Below are 18,915 nucleotides of genomic sequence, written 5' to 3' on the forward strand. Positions count from 1 at the left end.
GTAAGTGACTGCAGGCAGTCTTTTTGAACATAACACTGAATGCAGTAGTTTTGAATGACTGATGATGCTATTGTAAAAAGTCACTATTCACAATCAATCATGATCAAGTTAAACCATGAATGAAGTGTCTAACAGGGTGGTTACTGAGATTCGGCAAATAATATTTAACCATGTGCTCTAGCATGGCAGCCTCCCTAAGTGGACCCCAGGTACAATTTATACACGAGTTTTAAAGTGCATTTTTGTAGGAGTACAACTTTTAAAAGGGGAGCAAATACTGTGCACCTTTAACAATTTTGTGACATCGTGAGACAAATCTGCATGGTTCTAGCTGGTAGTTAAAAATACACATTATAAGTTTTCGTTTTATCAATTATATTTAGATTAATTAACCTAAATGTAGTTTTTTTTAAGGCATAGAGCAGTAAATGTAACGTTATACGGAACATCCTACGACTATCATACCCTGTCCCAAATGTATATTCATTTAGCTTTGGGAATTTTTCTAAAAAGGCAGTTAATGAATTTACCACATTAGCCGTTTTGAAAAATGTCATAATACATGTTGCTACAAAAATAGTACTAAATGTTTAATACCCTTATTTTCTCGACTTTTAAAACAATAATAAGTAGCTCAAGTGTTTAATGCCCCCTAGTGGAAAGTATTGTATCGTTTTATCCTGTAGTACGGTTTGTAATACAACATCTCCCAGCATCCTCCCATGTTGCGCACGCACGCGCAGTGCAGTGGCCAGACAGTGTATCGAAAATCATCACAAAACTTTATTAAAACGACACAGGGTGGAAGTGTGCGCGGCGATCCTAGGAGGGGAAGTGAGGCTGCTGATATGGCGGACCCGGCGGCACAGACCTCCGCGCAGCCCCGGCTTCAGCAAGCTCAGTCCAGCGGCCCGGCAGGGTCCAACCCAAACACCGCAGCCGGGAGCAGTGACCCCGCCCGACCAGGCCTGAGTCAACAGCAATGGTCCAGCCAGAAGAAAGCCCAAGTCCGCTCGTTTCCGCGGGCAAAAAAGCTGGAGAAGCTCGGAGTGTTTTCCTCTTGCAAGGTAAACAAGAGCTCGTCTCATAACAATAGAGCGAGTGCCCGGGCCTTTCATGTGTCAATGCCTTACTAACAGTCTGCAAACTAGCCCCGTATGTTCCTGGTACGAATACAAAATAATAAAAGACTAAAGACGATATAAGTCTGGAAAATAACAAACACAAGACTTTGAAAACCTCTTTCATATGAGCCAAAGAGTGGAAAATGACACATTTCACTACACATTTCTAGTGAACTTTTAGAATATGCAGAATTATTGCTGTCAAAATGGGTAGCATAATAGCTTTTAAGAAATTGGTATACAATTTGTCTATGGTGGTTAATTGAATGCATTTATTAAGTATACATTAGGTTTGTTGTTATTTAGTATAATCCCCTTTTATTATGCCATGTTATCACTGTTACCACTTCGTACAATAAATAAGAATGTTATTACAATATTCACCTGATCAACATCTCATTGAACCTGATGTTCGCTGTCCTTATTGACAGTTCTTTAAATCACAGCCATGTTCTCCGATCACAGGCGAATGATGCTTGCAAATGTAATGGATGGAAAAACCCCAATCCACCAACAGCTGCTCGAATGGAGCTCCAGCAGCAGGCAGCCAGTCTGACAGAGGCCTGCCGAAGCTGTGGACACTCTTTGGGTAAGAATAATGCCTCTATGCAGGTTCTGTTACGTCCCACTATTATCAGACCCTTCATCCAAATAGACTTGTGTAAATGTAGTGTAACATTGCTCGTCCGCTTTTTCAATAGCCTTGTTTCCATACAATGTTTTCCCCTAATTTCTTTCGAATAGGGATTTAAAAAAAGTTTTAGATAATTAGATTGGAAGGAAATCTGACAATAAGACTTGCTTGTTGCTATTCCCTGATTGGTGGACTTATTTCTTGTTAATGTAGTTTCTTCGCTGCTAAACACAATTATTTTTTATTTTTGCAACCCGATTGCTCCATTCTATTTAATGTCTAAGCTTTTAAACGCTGCAAGCCACTGTGTAACCCATGGACCAGGTGCTTTTAATAAATTATCAAAAGCCCCAAAATAATATTGAAAAGTGTCATAGAAATGTACAGTAGCAAGTACAGCACCCTATGGATTTATGAAATTTATGTCATCCAATCCAAAGACAAGCAGCTTTCATGGTTATACAGGCCAGTATTCACCTTATTTTCCATGTAAATAAGGTGAATATGTTAATTGTGAAGTTTACATCATATAATGTATAGTAATTATTGTTTCAGGTAGTGTTCACCTTCTCTTGTGTTAATCTTTAGCGGAACATGTGTCTCACCTGGAGAATGTGTCTGAGGAGGAGATTAACCGGTTGTTGGGGATGGTGGTGGATGTGGAGAATCTCTTCATGTCTGTGCATAAAGAAGAAGACACTGACACCAAGCAAGTCTACTTTTATTTGTTCAAGGTAAATGGGCAAATGAGATCTGCTTCCTTCATTTTTTAAGTGCAAGTATGCTCAGCATGAGTTAAGAATCCTTTCAAGATTTTTTAACATTTTTGGCTGTGTTGTTTTGATGGCTGCCTGTTTCTTTTCTTAGTTGCTGAGGAAGTGTATTCTGCAGATGGGGAAGCCAGTGGTGGAAGGCTCTCTCGGTAGCCCTCCTTTTGAAAAACCCAACATAGAACAAGTATGTGTGTATGTTGTGAATAAGTCTGTATCACAAGCAAAGCTTTCTGTCAGTCACATTCCATGTGAAATGTCCTTAAGGCTAAGAGGAAGTGATGAGCAGACTGGGTTTGTCATATATGCAGAGTTGTTCCGCTCTCAAGATCTCTCTCTCTATCTCAGGGGGTGTTGAACTTTGTTCAGTACAAGTTCAGTCATTTGGCGCCTAAGGAGAGGCAGACCATGTATGAGCTCAGTAAGATGTTTCTGCTCTGTCTGAACTACTGGAAGCTGGAGACTCCATCACAGTTCCGTCAGAGGGCTCAGAAAGAGGATACAGCCGCCTACAAAGTTGATTATACTAGGTGTGTGTGTTTTTGAGTTATATTGACAATGAGTTTTTGTTTGTAGGTTATATACATATTGAAGTTGTGCAGATCACCTTTAATGCCGAATACACTCCCGAATACACTCCTAAAAATAAACCATTCACCCGCACCTATGATTTTTCTCTGATTTTGATCATTACATATCAGTTATTCTCAATGACGTGTGATAATGTGGTTACATACTACACTGAATTAGACTGCTTTTAAATAAACATTTATTTAAAGTACTCTAAATTAAGTTCTTTGACAAAATTGCATTTCCTAAACACAGGCTTACCCCCTTTAAATCTAAATTAAAATTAAATGTTTCTGTCATTGCAACTTCCCAAACACGCACACAAAATTAAATGTGTTCACCCCAAGCCAAAGCTGGATATAGGCTTTATTAGTTTGTCTCATACAGCGCTTCACAGCCCGTTACATTTCACATACCCAACACTTGGTTAGTCTTAGTCAACTACATATGCCGGGTTGAGTCTGGTCAGTACCTGGATGGGAGACCTCCTGGGAAAACTAGGTAGCTGCTGGAAGAGGTGTTAGTGAGGCCATCAAGGGGCGCTCACACTGTGGTCTGTGTGTCATCCCCCTCTCCTGATTGGCTTAATCACTCGGTCTCCTCTCCACCAATCAGCTGGTGTGTGGTGAGCGTTCTGGCGCAATATGGCTACCGTTGCATCATCCAGGTGGATGCTGCACATTGGTGGTGGATGAGGAGATTCCCTAGCCTGACAAGCCAGACCCACATCAAGATGTTTGGTCTGGAAACTCACCATTGACAGGGCTCAGTCCGAGGGGCGGGATAAACGGTTGTCTTTCAAACTCCCTCTGCACGCAATTGCTACCACCAACCAGAGTAACGAAGGTGAAACAGAGCTAGTTGAAAGATTAAATATTCGCCGTATCTGGTCGGCAAAATTCCGAACACATCTTCCCTTTTTAAGAATGACTTCAGTGCCGTTCTTTGTTCTTTTCTCAGAGAAAAGCTTAACTCCAAGTCTTCCAGAGTCGTGGTCAAAGCTTATTCGAAAGACCGCCGTTCGCCAGTTTCTGTGTTTACTAGAAGCACGCAAACGCAACTCGGTCGTCATCATTATAGCCCCGCCCACTGACTCTGTACATGATGTGATTGGCCCAACCAGAGTTTGGTTTTTACAGCTCAGAAGGGTATTGAGAGTTGCTAGACAACTCTCGCGGGCAGATCAGATTTGTTGCCGCTAGGGTGCGTCTAGATTTCTAAGCTAGAGATTCCCACCTTTCATATGTAAAGCACTTTGCGTACTCTAGAAAAAAAGCGCTATATAAATGTAATATTATTATTATTACCATTATTATTATATTAAGTAAAACGCTGCCACAAGGAAAATATATATATATATATATATATATATATATATATATATATATATATATATATATATATATATATATATATATATATATATATATATAGCAAGTTCGTTTTTACTGTAAATGAATTCTGTAATTAAATTCTAATCAGTTAAAAAAAAAAACTAAAGTATTTTTTTATCATATAAAATGCAACCTTAGTGAGCTTAAGAAATTTCTTATTATAATTATAATTTTGATGTGTATGAACAGTGAACCAATACAATTACGTGTGTGTGTGTGTGTGTGTGTGTGTGTGTGTGTGTGTGTGTGTGTGTGTGTGTGTGTGTGTGTGTGTGTGTGTGTGTGTGTGTTTCAGGTGGCTGTGTTACTGTCACGTTCCTCAGAGCAATGACAGCTTGCCACGGTACGAGACCTGTCAGGTGTTTGGCCGCAGTCTGCTGAAGTCCATCTTCACCGTCACCCGCAGACAGTTACTAGAGAAGTTCAGAGTGGAAAAAGACAAGCTCCCACCAGAGAAACGCACACTGATCCTCACACACTTCCCCAAGTAAGACACATTACTGTTGTATTCATTTGCACACCAAAGCCATCACTCTCACAAAGTCCAATTGTGTGTGTACTTGTTAGGTTTCTTTCCATGTTGGAAGAAGAAATCTATGGAGAAAACTCCCCCATTTGGGAGGCAGACTTCACCATGCCAGCCTCAGAAGGGACACAACTGGGGCATCAAACAGGTGTGTTTAAGTGGTTATTAGGGATGAGCCTTTTGTAATGTTTCTCATAATGTAATGTAGGGCTGTGCAAAATATCGAAATATCGCAAATATGCATATCGAAACTGCATGCAATATCTGATGATTTTAATTGGCTACTTCACCATTGTGAATATACATACACAGTTATGTCAAAACGGCTGTCTTGATGAATATTCATATAAACACAGTCAGTTATGCTTTAAAGGGTCATGAAACCCCCCTGCTGCAGCGGTGTTTTTTCACACCTTCAATTTGAAAAGGCTTGTTAAAAGGGGAGTGGTCGACTGTGAAAAGGTGGGATGGTATTGTGTGGAAAGAGGGAATGGTTTGCATAAATAGGGGAGTGTCAGTAGGTTGATTAGTGATACCAACAGCAGCAGTTACAGCGGTTCTGAGACAAGTTCTTGGTTCACGTTGGCATTGTTTACAACAGTGAGATTAAATGAGGGATGAGTACAGCGAATGAGAGAGCTATGAGTGGCGTGCAGCAGAGATCGCAAATCATTCAGCTCTTCAAAGTTCAAACTAGCATAATTCAGTGAGAAATGAAAATAAATGTTATTCTGCATGACGAAATATTTTGCAAACGTGATAAAACTATATTTGTCCAAATGCACGCTGTCTGGCAAGCTGAACAACGCGCCGACGTGATAAGAGAACGTGAACCACCCAACATGCGATGTGATAGAGATGTGTAATTCTAGATCGGGGGAAAAGCGAAGGGGTTTGAGGCTTTATAGTCACGACAGCGCATCTGAAGCAGAGCGACGCGCGCTGGGTTGCCGTGACGATCCGCGCTGTCTATCACTCGGCAGCTAAATCTATATTTGTCCAAATATGCAGCACGCTGTTTCACTAAGAGCCCGAACACAAGCGGTTTAGTGCATGGCTGTGACCACAAATAAAACGGAGAGGACGTGGCTTTTGTTCATTATCCTACAGATTACAGATTGGTTATTTTGCACTCCTGACATAGATAGTCATCACTTGCAGGTTCGGCGTGCGATTGCTCAAGTTAATTTTACTTTACCGAGCCTTTGTAGCAAAGGCTTCCACAGACGGCGCCGGTAACAGCTCGCTGAGCGCCCTTACGTTACTTCATATCAGCACAACGCCTAGCTTTTCTCCGTGACTTTTCCGCACGCTGCTTCCAAAACTTCCCCACCATATCTCTACAATAATGATGGAAGACGACGAGCCTGACAGAAGTGACTGTCTCATGCATATTAAATAAATTATCTTGCATGCATACTACAGCGCAGGGATTGGACTGAATGAGCTTTATGTCATGAATATATATCAAGAATCGCTCGGAGCGGTCGACGTCAGCATGTGCCCAGCTGCCCATACTTGGGCCGAAAAGGCCGCGCCGACGTCAGCATTTGTGACGTTGCTCCGACTAAGCTTTTCAAACCGGAAGACAGAAATCGCTCTGAAAAATGCAAAAATAACTATTTTCACATATGAATACCATTAATGAGTACCCTTAGTGTTTTCAATGATGTGCAGGCTATACATATCTGTTTACATCTCAAAAAAAGTGTTTTGGGGTTTCATGACCCTTTAAGTGAACGATATCAGTTGAGGAAAGAAGTCGAATGCATGTCAATAGGATCTGTGCATTAGCTCTTAGGCCGGGGACACACTGCAAGCGTGCCGTGAGCGTCTCGGCTGCGTGGCGTGTCCGTTTTTATTTCGGCTCACATGTTAACCGGTTAGAGCTTGCATACTGCCTGCGTCACATGCACGGCTCACGCGCGGTCCGAGCCGCGTGGAAAACGTGTGCATGCTTCAAATAGAAGAGACGCCTATTTTTCACGCGACACGCGAGCGTGTTGGAAGCGTTTCCAGGCAAAATAGAATAGGAAAAGATGTTTATATGCCATTTTGACACGAATACATAGTAAAAAAATGACATTTTCATGTTTAAAATTCTGTAGGTTAACGTAAATGCAGATATAGGCCTAATTGTAATAATAATAAAAAAACATAATTATCAATTTTGAAATATTAAACCTGTCAATACAGAACAAAATGTTCTGTAGCCTATTTTGCCATCAATACCATAGATATGTATTGTCCATAGGCTACAGCCGATGTTGTCTTTGCTGTATCAATAAGCAATATATTTATATTTAACATGAAGTATAGGGCTTCCCTGTACATCAATACCAGCAGCAGCGCCGCGTCAGACACGCTTCTGATGTGCAAAGGCAGATAAAACGCCCGGCAGCCGCCCCACGGCTGACACGCAACAGAAACGCCACGCTCACACCACGCTTGCAGTCTCCGGCCTTAAAGTGACAGGCGGCTAATACAGTAAACCTGACGCTGTCAGTCAAACAACAGAAGAACAAGAAGAAATCCCTCAGTGCTCTTGGCTGAATAACCTTTGTAGCTTTATTATGTATCAGTGTATGATTAATTAATGTGACAACTACTGTTTTTAGTTCTTATTTTTAATAACAAAGATAAAAATAAAAGAATAATCGAACACCCCTAGTTCAGGTGTCTTTGTTTACTTGGATGTTTTTGATGTTCAGTTTTAGGTTGACATAACTATATATTACCAAGTCATGAGTTTTTGGTATTTAAATATTGACATTACATTATTTGTTTGTTTACATTGATGTTAAAATGATGTTGTCAGATTTATGACATCAATTTTTGCTAGTCCCTTTCTGGTCACTTTCAGAAGTTGTAGCGATGCGTTATTTTCCCAGAAAGAATGTGAAATGCATAAATGGTATCATTCTCAGTTTTTAAATCATTAAAATATAATTTAAATAGATTTTACACACTAATAGCAATCGCATATCGAATATCGCATTATTTAACAAGACATTGCATATTGCATTTTTTCTTCAATATTGCACAGCCCAAATGTAACTCTTTAAAGTAAAAATACAAGCAGGACATGTACTTTTATTCTCAAATATTAGGCTACATCACCCTTATAATTGTGTCAAATGAACCAACTTTAATGGGGGGGTGAAACACTCACTCAGTTTCAGTCAATCTCATGTCAATCTTCAGTACCTATAGAGTAGTATTGCATCCTTCATATCTCCGAAAAGTCTTTAGTTTTATTATATTTATAAAAGAAATATAGGCTGTACCGAGTCTTTCTGGAAAAACGGAGCGGCTGGACGCGTATCGTGTGGGCGGAGCTAAAGAATGGCGAACGTGCAGCTACTGCACAAGAGCTTCTGAAAGCTGATATCGTCATGCGTGGAAAAGAAAACGTTACCCTATATAAACCATGGCTATCAATCAGATTCAACTAATACATATATGGTCAAGAATTAGATCCGGAGGCTTAAATAAATTGAACAGGAGAAACAGCAACAGCAGGACATCCGTCTCTGTGGTATGTACTGTATTTAGTGGCCTGTCAACATTTGTGTGTGTTTACTCGCAGTTTATGAGGACATGATTCGGTTTATTGACTATTGGATGCGACTAAACCTTAGCAGTAGCAAGCAAAACGGTTTTGCACGTCAGACTAGTGTATAAAAAAAAATGGAGTAACATTAGCGCATTTGAATGAAGAAGCACGCTTTGTGAGAACGTCCCATAGGTTTATGTTTGGGTGGTTTTACAATAAACAAACTGACACCTGTATTGGTCAGCTAAACAAATGTATTTAAACACACACCATACATCGCATGCTCCATTGATGAATGAACTATACACGATCGTGTTGTTTACTGATGTTTACTTACGCGACGATAGCCAACAGCATAGACATTTGAAGCAGTTTTACTCACCGCCTGCTTCCAAAGCAGGACCGAACCTTTATCACTGGGACTGCTCCGTCAAAAACACACTTCTTGTTGATTTGGTGAAGTCCTGTGACAGCAGTGACTGTGGAGATCCACTTTTGCGATGTTGTGACGCTTCTCGTCATTTCTGCGTTCAAATCGGTTCAAATGCAGCGCTGTCTTCCCTAAATGCTGTGCGGGCGCATTAAAGTCGCTTGACGTCACCCATAAGAATAAAGTGGAGCGCGGCGCAACATAAGTGTTGCACGGATGAGTGGATCTGCAGCTGAGAGTAGTGTTTATGGGCGTTACGTCGTGCATTTGCTCTTTCGCCTCAGTCACGCGTGCACCCTTCCGTGAGAAGAGCCCGTACGTCCCATATAAGGACCTTCCGCTCTGTCGACGTCAAGCGGACCCATACTCGAAAAAAACTCTCTGAAACTTGTAAGAAACCGGAAGGAGTATTTTTGACACAGAAATACTCCATCAAACGTCCAACTTAGTTTTTGAAACTTTGTCTATGTTTAGGATGGGAATCCAAGTCTTTAACAGTGTAAAAAGCTCAGTATGCATGAAACAGCATTTCCTAAAAACATCAAAATTGAAGAACAATAAAGATAACTTCATGTACACTGCCACCATAATGCATTCTATATCAATAAAGGCTACAATATATATATTTTGAAATAATTTTAGAAAAATAAAAGGTGAATGAGGGGACAATTTGTAATTTGATTCTTCAAACATTTAATAATCCAGACAAGATTTATGTCCTAGCTCAGTGTCTTTTGAAAGTTCTTTTTTAAGAGTTAAACTGGCAAGCTACTCTTTATTAATAAAGTTGTATGGTGTCATAAAGGAATTCTCACTGAACTAATGCATCTACCAGTGTGTTACCCACCATAGAGACTTGTCTTGACATGCTTTTTTTAGACTTCATAACCTTTTTCTTACTGTCTTAGTACTGAGTCCAGTCTCGGTGTCTGGTTCTCCTCTCAGTAAAGGCAGCAGCAGTTCTGCTCTGGGTGTTACAGGTTTGGACATCGCCTCCTCTGAACCAACAACCGGTAAGAAGATCAAGTTGCAAGATTTATTTAATGTGCACTGTGAACTGTGTACTTGGTCATTACAATTGTATGTATGCAATCATATACATGCAGAAGACTAGGGGTTCTCAGCTCTAGCCCTCGAGGTCCACTTTCCTGCAGAGTTTAGATCCAACCCTAATCAAACCCCTAAACATGCTAATCATGGTGAGTTTAATCAAGGATGGAGATAAGCTGCAGAAAGTGGATCTCAAGGGCCAGATTTAAGAGCCCCTGCGGTTGACATGGTAATGATGACAATGATCAGGTCAGTCTTGCATAACAGTGTAATACATATTCTCTCAGGAGAGAAGCGAAAGCTTCCTGAGGCACTGACCCTCGAGGATGCCAAGCGGATCCGAGTGATGGGTGACATCCCAATGGAACTGGTCAATGAAGTCATGAAAACCATCACAGACCCTGCTGCAATGCTGGGGCCAGAGGTCAGTTTATCACACCTTTATGAGAGCCTTGATCTACCGTAAGGTTTTTCCATTTTGCGTTTACAGTTGAAGAGTAAATCATCTTATCTGGTTTCTGGTTTCCCAGACTAGTCTGTTGTCTGCAAACGCGGCTCGTGATGAGACTGCTCGTCTGGAGGAGAGGAGAGGCATTATTGAGTTCCATGTGATTGGTAACTCTCTCTCTCAGAAGTCCAATAAGAAGATTCTAATGTGGCTCGTGGGCCTGCAAAATGTTTTCTCCCATCAACTTCCCCGCATGCCCAAAGAGTACATCACACGTCTTGTGTTTGACCCGTAAGTTCGCAGTGACCCCTTCCTTTTTCCAAAGAACCCACTACTTGCCTCAACCTTTTGTCAGGTCTGAGTATCGCTAGCTTCCTAAGCCTCTTTTGACCCTCTGTGTGACCACAGGAAGCACAAGACTTTGGCTCTGATTAAAGATGGCCGTGTGATTGGAGGAATCTGCTTTAGGATGTTCCCCACTCAGGGATTCACAGAGATCGTCTTCTGTGCCGTCACCTCCAACGAGCAGGTCAAGGTATGGAGATGCACTCGATGGAGGCTAAACTGGTGACTGTAAACCAGTGGCTCTCAACCAGGGGGACAGGATGACTTAAAAATATTTAAATTAATAAATCATTAAAATGTATATTAAATGATTGAACTCTAAATTAAAATGCTAAAAAAAACACCCCAAATCAATATAACCGTTTCCCTCCTCAAAAACTAGTTTTTATTGAAGAACGCGGTGCTCACTTATTTAATCGTAATTACTTTATTAAATAACATGGTTTCTCATAATTAAAAAAAAACATCAAAGCAAGCAAATTTGTCATAATTACATTAGCAATACCAGAAAAAAAATTTGACACAAAAAACTTTTCTAATGTAGTTTATTTTTTAACATGTTTATTCAGTGTTAACATGGTCAGAGTAAATGAGAAAAATTGAGAGAGAATCATTAGTCAAACAATCCTCAAGAACATTGTTACATGGATTTTTGCTATAAATTGACTTGTCCTCTACAAAGAGATAGAGAGATTGGGTGATAATGTATCAATAGTAATAATATTTCTTTAAAAGTATACAGTAAGTAAATTAAAAGAGAACATAAAAAAAAAAAATTACAAGCGAAACCTACAGAAAAGCACATGAAAAGGTTTCCCGTACATATTCATATTCATCTCCACTGACAAACACATTATGGATACTGATACATGTTACTTTCAGCAATGAAAAACAAAGGAACAATGACCATTCTCTATAAGTTGTCTTATGGGTCCTGCACACTGTGCGATTTTTCAAAATCCTTTGCGAATGTCCCTTGTCAGACTGTACGAACATGATCCCCGATGTAAGCCATGTCACACTGTAAGATCTCAGTTGTCATTAATGTCAGACTGCACGATAGTTAAGGCGCGCTAAAAACGGACGCGCGCAAGAAAACTCACCCGGAGTTTTATATCATCAATGAATGACGCGTTCAGTGACAGTGAGCTGCATTACACGCGGGACTGAAATGCTGGCTACAAAGAAATCTCTAGCTCTCATTTTTATCATAGTTTGTCTTGAAAAACCAAGATATTGGACTGTGGTTGTAGGAGAAGTCATACTGCAGGATTGTGTGCCAAATCTTCTGACACTGCCAGAATTTCGTCTGAGGTAAAATTTGATCGCAGCGCTCATTAATCGACTGCCGGAGAACATGTCAAACTAACGACCAAAGACTTCAGATTTTAGCCTAGGATCTGAGGAATCTTTTAGGATTTGCTAAATTTGTCTGAGACGGCCAAATCGTACAGTGTGCACCCTGCTTTAGGCTCTCCTCCAGAAAGAGGGATCAAACACCCCCAGGGAGCCCTAACCAATGCACAAAACTATTTTACTCTTATCTGGAAGTCAGTGGTCTATAAACAGAGACCATAGGTTTTGGAAGTTCTGAACATTGTTTGTCTCTAAAGAGGTTTTTACTGGGCTCCCTCATGAAAGCAAAAACCTCTTTATACCACTGAGTCACAGAGAGTGGGTGAGTTTCTTTTATCCATCTAATGAGGATGCATTACCCATTTCCCTTGCCACAAGCAGCAATTTATCCAACAATCTGTAACCTGATGCATCCAATGTCAGTGTCACTGCTTGCGTTTGGAAGGAGGCCCCAAAAGAAAAAGACCAGGATCATTTATCTGTTTAATTTGAAGAATTGTGCCGGTTTCGGAAGCAATACATTTCCCAAAACGGTGTGTACCTAATCTAGTTGTCTAATAAACCCAGCGTTGTATATTATGAATATTTTTGGCCAGGACAAACTTGTCAGGACAAACGTTTAAGGATTTATTTAATGGATCCAGAAAATCTTAAACAGTTTTTAGCAGAAGTACCTTTAAAGAATCTTTAATAAAATGTTACTCATTTTGTATGTCATTATTATTTTTAATTAGATTTTTATTATTATATTGTATTTATGAAATGTTGATAAATGTGTAATATGTATCTGGCAGTGATGCTGATAAACTTAAATACAACTACTACTAAGTTCTGCTAAAAGCTTAGATAATAATAAATACCGCAATGAGCTGCGTACCTAATGACCTTTTCAAATCTGCTTGCTTTATGCCAAAATATAAGGCACCATGGCATGTGTTCAGGTTTCAGGTGGAGTCAAGCAAAATGTTTTTAATAAATTAGGTCTGAGATTTGAGTTTTAAAAAGTAACCTCCGAAAGTAAAATCTTAATTTAAATTCAGTATGCATTCATCAAAAAAATAAATTTAGTCCACATTAATCACAGAAATTATATATTATATTAATATGTTGTATGCTATATAAGTTAACTCAATTTATTGATAATTCTTTGTGTTCATGTTTAGGGTTACGGCACACACTTGATGAATCATCTTAAGGAGTACCACATCAAGCATGGCATACTGTACTTTCTTACTTATGCTGACGAATACGCCATTGGCTACTTCAAGAAACAGGTACAGCTTTGACCACTGATGTACAGAGACTCTTGTCATTCCCTGTTTTTCCACTGCACAACTTCATCTTTGACCTCTCTCTCTGTCGGTAGGGCTTCTCCAAAGACATCAAAGTGCCGAAGAGCCGCTACCTTGGTTACATCAAAGACTACGAGGGAGCCACGCTGATGGAGTGCGAGCTCAATCCCAGAATACCATACACTGAACTCTCACACATCATAAAGAGACAGAAAGAGGTGAGAGTGCATCAGTTTCCCCCTTTTGCTGGAGGGGAATCGGATTGCGTTAGGAAATCGAATGGTTTAACATTGTGTATATGGTTGTGTTGTCATCCGCTGTAGATAATCAAGAAACTGATCGAAAGGAAACAGAATCAGATCAGGAAAGTGTATCCCGGTCTCACCTGCTTTAAAGAGGGTGTGCGGCAGATTCCTGTGGAGAGTATACCAGGCATCAGTAAGTGTGTGCTCGTCTCACAGCACTGGATATAATTCAACCACAAAATCCTTCCATTCACACACACTGTCTCCTTCCCTTTTTTCTTCTTTAGGAGAGACCGGTTGGAAACCTAGTGCCAAGGAGAAGAGGTCAGAGAAGAATTTATGCATATTTATTCAGAAGTCTAAGACCATCTGTGTGTCTGTATTAAATAATTTTACTGATTTTACTGCGATGATATGTTGTGTACACTACCGTTTGTGGTCAGTACGATTTTATTAAATGAATTCCTACTTTTATTCAGCAAGAATGCATTAATCAAAAGTGACAGTAAAGACATGTACAGGTCCTTCTCAAAAAATTAGCATATTGTGATAAAGTTCATTATTTTCCATAATGTAATGATAAAAATGTAACTTTCATATATTTTAGATTCATTGCACACAAACTGAAATATTTCAGGCCTTTTATTGTTTTAATACTGATGATTTTGGCATACAGCTCATGAAAACCCAAAATTTCTGTCTCAAAAAATTAGCATATCATGAAAAGGTTCTCTAAACGAGCTATTAACCTAATCATCTGAATCAACTAATTAACTCTAAACACCTGCAAAAGATTCCTGAGGCTTTTAAAAACTCCCAGCCTGGTCCATTACTCAAAACCGCAATCATGGGTAAGACTGCCGACCCGACCCTGTCCAGAAGGCCATCATTGACACCCTCAAGCGAGAGGGTAAGACACAGAAAGAAATTTCTGAACGAATAGGCTGTTCCCAGAGTGCTGTATCAAGACACCTCAGTGGGAAGTCTGTGGGAAGAAAAAAGTGTGGCAAAAAACGCTGCACAACGAGAAGAGGAGACCGGACCCTGAGGAAGATTGTGGAGAAGGACCGATTCCAGACCTTGGGGGACCTGCGGAAGCAGTGGACTGAGTCTGGAGTAGAAACATCCAGAGCCACCGTGCACAGGCGTGTGCAGGAAATGGGCTACAGGTGCCGCATTCCCCAGGTCAAGACACTTTTGGGCTGAAGAGAAGCAGCACTGGACTGTTGCTCAGTGGTCCAAAGTACTTTTTTCGGATGAAAGCAAATATTGCATGTCATTCGGAAATCAAGGTGGCAGAGTCTGGAGGAAGACTGGGGAGAAGGAAATGCCAAAATGCCTGAAGTCCAGTGTCAAGTAGCCACAGTCAGTGATGGTCTGGGGTGCCATGTCAGCTGCTGGTGTTGGTCCACTGTGTTTTATCAAGGGCAGGGTCAATGCAGCTAGCTATCAGGAGATTTTGGAGCACTTCATGCTTCCATCTGCTGAAAGGCTTTATGGAGATGAAGATTTGGTTTTTCAGCACGACCTGGCACCTGCTCACAGTGCCAAAACCACTGGTAAATGGTTTACTGACCATGGTATTATTGTGCTCAATTTGCCTGTTAACTCTCCTGACCTGAACCCCATAGAGAATCTGTGGGATATTGTGAAGAGAAAGTTGAGAGACGCAAGACCCAACACTCTGGATGAGCTTAAGGCCGCTATCGAAGCATCCTGGGCCTCCAGAACACCTCAGCAGTGCCACAGGCTGATCGCCTCCATGCCACGCCGCATTGAAGCAGTCATTTCTGCAAAAGGATTCCCGAGCAAGTATCGAGTGCATAACTGAACATAATTATTTGAAGGTTGACTTTTTTGTATTAAAAACACTTTTCTTTTATTGGTCGGATGAAATATGCTAATTTTTTGAGACAGGAATTTTGGGTTTTCATGAGCTGTATGCCAAAATCATCAGTATTAAAACAATAAAAGACCTGAAATATTTCAGTTGGTGTGCAATGAATCTAAAATATATGAAAGTTTAATTTTTATCATTACATTATGGAAAATAATGAACTTTATCACAATATGCAATTTTTTTTAGAAGGACCTGTATAATGTTACAAAATGTCTATTTCAAATAACTGCTGTTCTTTTGGAGAGAAAAAAAATATATTCATCAAAGAATCCTGAAATAATGTATACACAAAAATATTATGCATACTATTTTCAACAGTGATGATAAGAAGAAATGTTACATAAGGACCAAATCATCATATTAGACTTATGAAGACTTTTAAATTAGATTTATGAAGGATCATGTGATACTAAAGATTGGAGTAATGATGCTGAAAACTCAGGAATAAATTGCGTTTTAAAATATTTAAATACTATTTCACAATATCGCTGTGAAATGTACTGTATTTTTGTAAAAAATAAATAAGCGTTGGTGAGCATAAGAATTTTTTCAAAAACATTAATAAAGCCAACTTTTGAATGGTAGTGTACACAGGGATCTTTTGCAATATTTTTAATTGCAATGAAAACTGTAAATGGCATGATTTATTTAAGAGCATATTTTTGCGAAAATGTCTTAGCTGTTTTTCTGCATGCTTGTGACAAATTGTTCACTTCTTCATCACTTTGTGTATTATATATGAGATGAGCCAGTCTTGTTGCATTTCTTAGTAAAGTTACCAGCAAGTTAAAAAAAAGCTTTTGGCCGGTGGAAGGGTTACTGAGTGTTATTTTTGCACACTGCGTGTGTGCATCATTCTCTCTTATTTTATCTCTGCAGTAAAGAGCTGAAAGATCCGGATCTGCTTTACAACATGCTAAAGAATCTACTCGCACAGATTAAAGTAAGAGTCACAAAGTCACAACCGTGAACACACACATTCATCAAAACGCATTAACTACACAATATTCTGTATATTCTCAGCATCTCATTTGTGTGTTAACAGACGCATCCAGACTCTTGGCCTTTCATGGAGCCAGTGAAAAAATCCGAAGCTCCTGACTATTATGAGGTCATCCGCTTCCCCATTGGTGGGTACTGATGTGATCTGCATATACAGTAATGAGATTTCAACCATTCTGAAGAGCTGCTATTGAATTAGTCAAACTAGCTGGACAGCTAATATTTATCAGTAAAAATCTGTTGTGTTTTATCAACATCAAATTGCATCCAATTGAAAAACCTCTCTTCCTACTCAGACTTGAAAACCATGACAGAGCGTCTGAAGAACCGGTATTATGTGACTAAAAAGCTGTTTATCGCCGACCTGCAGCGAGTGATCACGAACTGCAGAGAGTACAACCCTCCAGACAGCGAGTACTGCAAGTGTGCCAACACACTGGAGAAGTTTTTCTACTTCAAACTGAAAGAGGCCGGGCTCATTGAAAAGTAACGGGCATGTAGCCTAGGACAAGGGGCCAGTTAGATAATATAGAGAGTGTGGTATATATATATATATATATATATATATATATATATATATATATATATATATATATATATATACCACTGAGCAAATGTGTATGTATATATATATATATATATATATATATATATATATATATATATATATATATATATATATATATATATATATATACATACACATTTGCTCAGTGGTATATATATATATATACACACACACACACGTTTAATTTGAATGAACGACATCTAAAACTGACAAAAGTTGCTGCTTTGTTACTTTTATCCCCCCTTGTACAGTATAGTTCTAAAACTCAAGGTTATGTTCATGTGTATGACTCTGCCATGCCAGTGCATTAAGGGAAAATGAAAACTGAAATCGTGTTCGATGTGGGCGTTAGCTTAGACAGAAATCACCATAAGCAGTTCTGTCCTTCTTTCCCATCCTCCGGCATAAAACGAATGATTCACACACACTGCAGGCTGTTGCTCTACATACACAAACATGCAGTTGCGTAACCTGCGAAACTCCTCTGACCCGAGATGCTGCAGCCAAAGACAGACAATATTTGGCCTCTAGTGATGTCACTGCGGTGCCACCATTCTCTGCCAAAGCTGTTTGAAACAGCCGGTCAGTCATATACATGATGTGCCTCTTCAGTATAAATCTGACAATATGAGGGAAATCTTTTTTCCTGTTTTTGTTTTGAGTCGAGTTCAGTCCGTGGCTTTTATTGGAAAAAAAAAGACGACTCGTTCCATGGCAGATCACTTCAAGCAACAATAGTGGTGTTTTGTTTGTCTCCTGGGAAATTATTGCTGTCCACTTTGCTTTGTCAGTGATGTCGTAAAGCATTTATCTTTTTTTGCAAACCTATATTTGTCTTCTTTGAAAGCTTTCAATGTGTCATGACCCCAGGCGTAAGCGTTCACCGTTTTTCAACCTGTTTTTTTACACCCATTTGGGACCATCAACAACTATTTCCATTTCGATTGTAACTGCGAAACACTCGTCTGCTACTACCTAAAATACTCAGAATGGACAACTGCACAAACCTCTATATATCCAAATGTGCTTTCTGTGATACCGCATGTTCTCTGCTAGTTTAACGCTCACACATGGGACAGGACAGCTGGTTTATTTTTTCAGTCTTGTAATGGGCATTTACTTGAATCATGACTTTGACGAACTGCTGCAACGTTGATGTATTATCAGGGTTCTTTATTTTTAGATTTACTGTGGGTCGCTGATGACCCCTTTCATGAAGAGGACAGACGGGTGTGATAGAATGCGGTTGGATATGGTTACATTTGGAGGATGCATGTAAATTGCTGCAGTTCTGTGTACTATAATTCTGGATTTTGTTTTTTTAAATAAACTTTTTTTTATCTAAGTTTTGCCTTGCTGAGAAGTGTTGCAGATTCAAGCTTTTTCAGTTCTGAATCACACATAGAGGTTATAGAATCACAATGGATTGCATAACGGAACAAAAAATTATAAATTAGTCTGAAGGTTGGAGTTTATATAGTGAGTTTTAATTATTAAAATTTTTGGAAGAAAAAAAAATATTCTAAAAGGACACTTAGTTGATCAAAAGGGAAAACATTTGTTACCCCAAAAAAATAGCTTTTTTCAAAATGTATAATTTTTTTGCAAAAATATTAAGCATCACAACTTTTCAACATTGAAATGTTTTTTGAGTATCAAATTGTATTCGAATGATTTCTGACGGATCATGTGATACTGAAGACTG

The 18,915-nt window shown here is 39.4% G+C and overlaps 1 protein-coding gene across 3 annotated transcripts; it reads left to right on the forward strand.

Annotated features, from left to right (window-relative positions):
• The first annotated feature begins 765 nt into the window (after positions 1-765).
• On the forward strand, positions 766-18,556 carry kat2a (K(lysine) acetyltransferase 2A). Of its 3 annotated transcripts, none has more exons than XM_067414130.1 (19): positions 766-1,067; positions 1,590-1,713; positions 2,347-2,492; positions 2,626-2,715; positions 2,877-3,058; positions 4,788-4,979; positions 5,060-5,166; positions 9,913-10,017; positions 10,342-10,478; positions 10,585-10,793; positions 10,911-11,037; positions 13,367-13,477; positions 13,570-13,713; positions 13,819-13,933; positions 14,028-14,064; positions 16,520-16,583; positions 16,686-16,770; positions 16,939-17,210; positions 17,377-18,556. In XM_067414130.1, exons 1-18 carry the CDS (start codon positions 849-851, stop codon positions 17,130-17,132), a joined length of 2,388 nt encoding a protein of 795 aa, XP_067270231.1. In that variant the 5' UTR covers positions 766-848; the 3' UTR covers positions 17,133-17,210; positions 17,377-18,556. The 3 variants fall into 3 exon arrangements, with proteins under 3 accessions (XP_067270231.1, XP_067270214.1, XP_067270223.1); XM_067414113.1 differs by having other exon boundaries at positions 16,939-17,202; positions 17,379-18,556; XM_067414122.1 differs by having other exon boundaries at positions 16,939-17,196; positions 17,379-18,556.
• The last annotated feature ends 359 nt before the right edge of the window (positions 18,557-18,915 follow it).

Source organism: Pseudorasbora parva, chromosome 2 (genome assembly GCF_024679245.1).
Source record: "Pseudorasbora parva isolate DD20220531a chromosome 2, ASM2467924v1, whole genome shotgun sequence".
Lineage (NCBI taxonomy): Eukaryota > Metazoa > Chordata > Actinopteri > Cypriniformes > Gobionidae > Pseudorasbora > Pseudorasbora parva.

Coding starts and splice junctions, on each gene's coding strand:
- kat2a (XM_067414130.1), top strand. CDS start 849: ATGGCGGACCCGGCGGCACAGACCTCCGCGCAGCCCCGGCTTCAGCAA. Junction 1,714..2,346: donor AAGCTGTGGACACTCTTTGG/GTAAGAATAATG, acceptor GTTAATCTTTAG/CGGAACATGTGTCTCACCTG. Junction 13,714..13,818: donor TCATAAAGAGACAGAAAGAG/GTGAGAGTGCAT, acceptor CATCCGCTGTAG/ATAATCAAGAAACTGATCGA.